The sequence below is a fragment of the Rhodnius prolixus genome, unplaced genomic scaffold (assembly GCF_049639745.1).
Source record: "Rhodnius prolixus isolate KJV_2025 unplaced genomic scaffold, Rpr scaffold_8, whole genome shotgun sequence".
Lineage (NCBI taxonomy): Eukaryota > Metazoa > Arthropoda > Insecta > Hemiptera > Reduviidae > Rhodnius > Rhodnius prolixus.
Genome location: NW_027411593.1, coordinates 7,161,401 through 7,165,819, shown reverse-complemented (window position 1 = coordinate 7,165,819; position 4,419 = coordinate 7,161,401). Strand labels below are relative to the sequence as shown.

The following is a 4,419-nucleotide window of genomic DNA, read 5'->3' as shown; positions in this document are numbered from 1 at the left end:
TAGACTAGAATTTTTTATTTATGCATGTTTATGCCCCAATTTTTGCTCTGATTTGGTTGTGCATGAATATTCCTGTTCAAACTTGAAAAATCATTGGAAACTGAAACTTTATACTTAGCTTGGATATCACCTTGGTACCGTGACGGGAATTTGGTGGTCAACATCCATCAAGTATCGATTTATACAGCAAAGAATAATTTATGTATTGAATTATTTTTTAAATTGAAATTTTCTTCTAACAATCGTACTCGCCGACTGAATCGCCAGTGGTCCCGCGACTACCTTGCAGTCTGAAGAATTATACGTCATTATTCTCCTATCTCTCCTCTCTCCACACATTCTCCTCTCTCTCCTATAGCGAGTGCTACCGCTGGGTAGTTTCTCTCCTCCTGCTCTTCTCCCGCACCAGTTCATCATATCTCATATTTACTTATTGTATACATGTATACAGTGGTAAATTACTAAATAAATAAATAATCTTGTCAATCGCGCCAATGATTTTCGATCTCTAACGTGTCAATATAGTGCACTAAGTAGTCATACCACTGATGTACACAATTAAAAAGGATTAAACATATTTTGATTTCCTTTTGAAGAAAATTCCTAATAAGCGGAAGTATCGCTTTTCTAAATGGATTTTCTCTTTACAGATAATAATAATAATAATGATAATATAAAAAAATCCAACTAAGATCTTTTCTACAACAGCTTTCACTTGAGTTATTTCCGCTTTGACGTGCCATTCTACTTCACTGTACAGTACTACCACCTGTGTGATATTTGTATGAATTAAATACAGCGCTTGAATTGCAGTTTTAAGCATATTTATTGACCAGAAATCTATTGAACGATTTTTTTGTTAGCTTTACGAACTTTGTCCACCTTTTACACAATATTAATATTGAGCTATACGTATCCAATAGTTTGTTTTCACATCAGCCAGAGAAATCAGAACATTGCTGACAAAGGGATAACCGAATATAAATAAATAAAGCACTTTTTTTTTGCGGTTCACATTCAGAACAAACTTGTAGCATTTATTTTCAATATTGCAGAGATTATTAATTTATTATTCTTTCTTTTTTTCGTGTCTTCGCTTTTTGGCCAAACATATTTATTAATAATTTAAGCATATTACGAAATATATAACTCAAGGATTCTTTTTGTACGTATTTTGTTGTTATTCTTGTTGTTGTTGTTGCTACGCTTAACATGATATTCATTTATAATTGATAGCATGATTTATTCTTTTTTATTCGGATTTTGATTTTGGTGTGTCCATTATTAAGAATTCTGTCATAGAAAATGTTATTTCCATTACAATTATTATTGTTTTTTTATATTTTACTCAACTGAAGATACAAAAACTTAATATACATTGAATTTTCTTGTTCCTTAACCATTTTCAGTCGATTATAATGAGAAATCGAACCGAATTTTATTGAATTTTGTGTATGAACGATTACAATTTTTTTTTTTTTTTTTAAATACCGTTCAAAATTTCAAGAACAAGAAAAATATTCTAAGTTAATACTGTCAACTTCTTTTCTTTTAATTTACAATAATTGTTGGTGAGATTTGTGCGATATTTGAGTCTCTTTTTGCGAGTCGAAGACGAGTGATGATTCCAAACGAATAAGAACACATTTTCGTATGAATGATACGCAATACTATTCCTTAAGATCCTAAATATTGATGTCTTCTTCAATCAAATAATATTTCTTGTAATTTCAACTACCAACTTGGATCTATCCTGGATATATTATCTTCTCTTAGTCCTTAACCGTGGAGGCTTTCTAGGACGCCATCTATCCTGAATAGTTTACGTAAAATATAACTTGGTTATCTATTTGTGAGCACTAAGCGTGCGGAAAGCTGAGCTTTACATCACAAAGAAAGCTACATTACGCACTTGTAATCATTTCGTAGACGTAGGAAAAGAAATAATACTATGATAAGAGAGCAAAACTATTTTTAAAAAATAATTTAGACGGACTATTAAGTTTTAAAGGTTTTTTGTAATTAAAATTTTGCACCGAGGGCCGCACAAAAATCATTTGCAGGCCACAGGTTACCCAGGCCTGATCTAGATGGGTTAGATAAGTGTGAGCGTTATAATTAGTAGATTAAAATTAGCTCTTCAACGCTGGAAGCTGGAGTCCGGGAATTATTTTTAGTCCCCTTGGAATACCTCTACTATCTACTGCACAGAACGTGTTGTCATAGTGAAGGCAACACGGCAATAACGAGATTGTATTTAAAAAGAAAAAGGGAAGACAGAGAATTAGAAAAAAAAGAAAGAAAAAAAAAAAAGGTTCCAACTGCAACGATTAGCGCTAAAGTACCCAACTTCTACCTTATATAACCTGCCCTCTTATAACCCTCTGCCCCCCCACCAATGCTCAATCTCTCTCTCAAGACGCGCGCACATACACACACGCGCAGTGTACACTCTACCAACTGTTGAAAAGGAAAAAACCACAGACAGTAATTATGATAAAAGATGGGTTGGTAAGGTTTACTTTATCGAAACTGGGTGGTAAATAGGGGTGTCCCTTCTTTATTATTATTTTTTTTTAGATTACCATGGCACTGTGCCTACTTAAGTCGAACGCAAAATAATGTAGTCTAACGCCCATCGTCTTCCTCTCTAACTGGATACAGCTGTGGTTGCATTCCTACTGTGTATAGGCTTATTATTATTTTTTATTATTTACTTTTTTTTTAATTTTCAAATCCCCCATTAAAACTATAATTTTGTGTTTGAATAAATGAAGTCTGAAAATGAAACTTGTCGGATGTGTGATAATGGGTATCCACACTATATTTCACGATTTGCACCTCCTGCGATGTTTAGTTTTTCATAGTTACGCTGCGAACCCGGAGGATGTATAGAAGAACGTTTAATGTCGGTATTTCAATCTTAAATGGTTGCTCATTTTATCTGTTTGATGTTCAAAAGCGAATCTGTTTAAATCAGATATCCCAAATTAGTATAAAAAGACTTAATAGCATTGTTTGTACCGCTTTTCTTGAATTTCCCTTTTTGGTTATGGGGTGTTCGACCTTTTTTCCCCTTTTTAAAATATTACTGCTAATATTGCGTTTGAAGAAAGAAAAAATGTTTAGGCAGGAGTAAAAATCTGTTGAGTGTTCCTTGCCCGGATTTGGGGGGCGTTATTTCAGAAAAAATTGTCTAAACCACAATAAGAACAAGAGAAAATAAAAAATAAAACAAGAAGAATAAATAGTTGAGAACCGAAAAAATAATGAAGTTAAAAAACAATAACAATAAACAAATTAAAAGTTATATTTTTTGATGTGTTAAAAACAAATAATATAGTTAGCGAAGTTATTGTAATGAGGCAAGTCTTTTGGAACCGATGTTTATGCTGTCAGTGGCACATAGAAGCGGATGAACATGGAACTAGTAGAGAACATAAAATACACGCACACATAAACACATAAAAAGGATTTAACAGTAAAAGTATATTGTATGTGTGTTAGTGCTAGTTGAAAAAGTAAAATCGGCAAAGATCGGAAATGTTCGGCCGGGCTGCCATTATCGGCAGGCGGACCGAGGGGGAGGTCACTTGAAAGCGGCAACGTGATTGGTTCTCCGTGCCCGGCTATATGCTAGGAAATTATAGTAGGGTCTCCGGTGACTGAGTTTTGAGTCTGTACGGCCCGACCATACAAGAGAGCTTTTAGTATTCAGTAGGATGGCAACTCGTAAAGTAAGAGCGTATGGTGTCCAATTCGTCACTGACTGGTACCGTTTATGTTTTAATCATATAGTTAGCCGCATTTGCGGCTAAAATAAGAAGCGGTTTTTTTTATAAATAAGCTTTTTCTTTTTTTTTAAAAAATATTAATTTTTTTTTATTTATTAAATTCGAATAAGGGAATATAGTGTTTTAATATGTATTATAAAATCAAGTGTAAATAGTGACAAAAAAATCTTTTTTGTAAATATATAAATATATATATATTTTTTTTTGTTTAAATAATAAACCAAAATTTTTATTTGTTATGTGATTCGTGATATAAATTTAGAAGAAAGAATTTAGGAGGTATAGAAAATATTAAATTTAACCTATAAATTAAAATAACGGGGCCGTTACTGTTTTGAGTTTTATAAAATACATATACAAAAATTTTGACAAGTGTTGTGCGCGCGTGTGGAAAAAAAAAAATGCCGCATGTGAGTAGCGGAAGCGGTGGTGATGATCTCGGAAGTACTGATGAAGTTAAAGTGTTCAAAGATGAAGGCGAAGATGAGAAGAGAGCTTCGGAGAATTTAACCGAAGAAAAGAGTAGTTTAATTGATCTCACAGAATCAGAGGTTAGTGTCTGTCACGTGTCCAAAATAACTCTTCTCTCTGTTTTTTTTTTTGCTTTTTCCCTTATCAGTGTATT

General features: G+C 32.9%; 1 protein-coding gene across 1 annotated transcript in view; it reads left to right on the top strand.

The window, feature by feature from the left end:
• Nucleotides 1-2,222: 2,222 nt before the first annotated feature.
• The window catches only part of LOC141450781 (protein pangolin, isoforms A/H/I/S-like), a 242,029-nt gene continuing 239,832 nt past the window's right edge, over nt 2,223-4,419 (top strand). Inside the window, exon 1 of the mRNA XM_074121588.1 lies at nt 2,223-4,345. Coding sequence (XP_073977689.1) covers nt 4,196-4,345 — 150 coding nt within the window. The 5' untranslated portion in view covers nt 2,223-4,195. The remainder of the gene's footprint in view (nt 4,346-4,419) is intronic.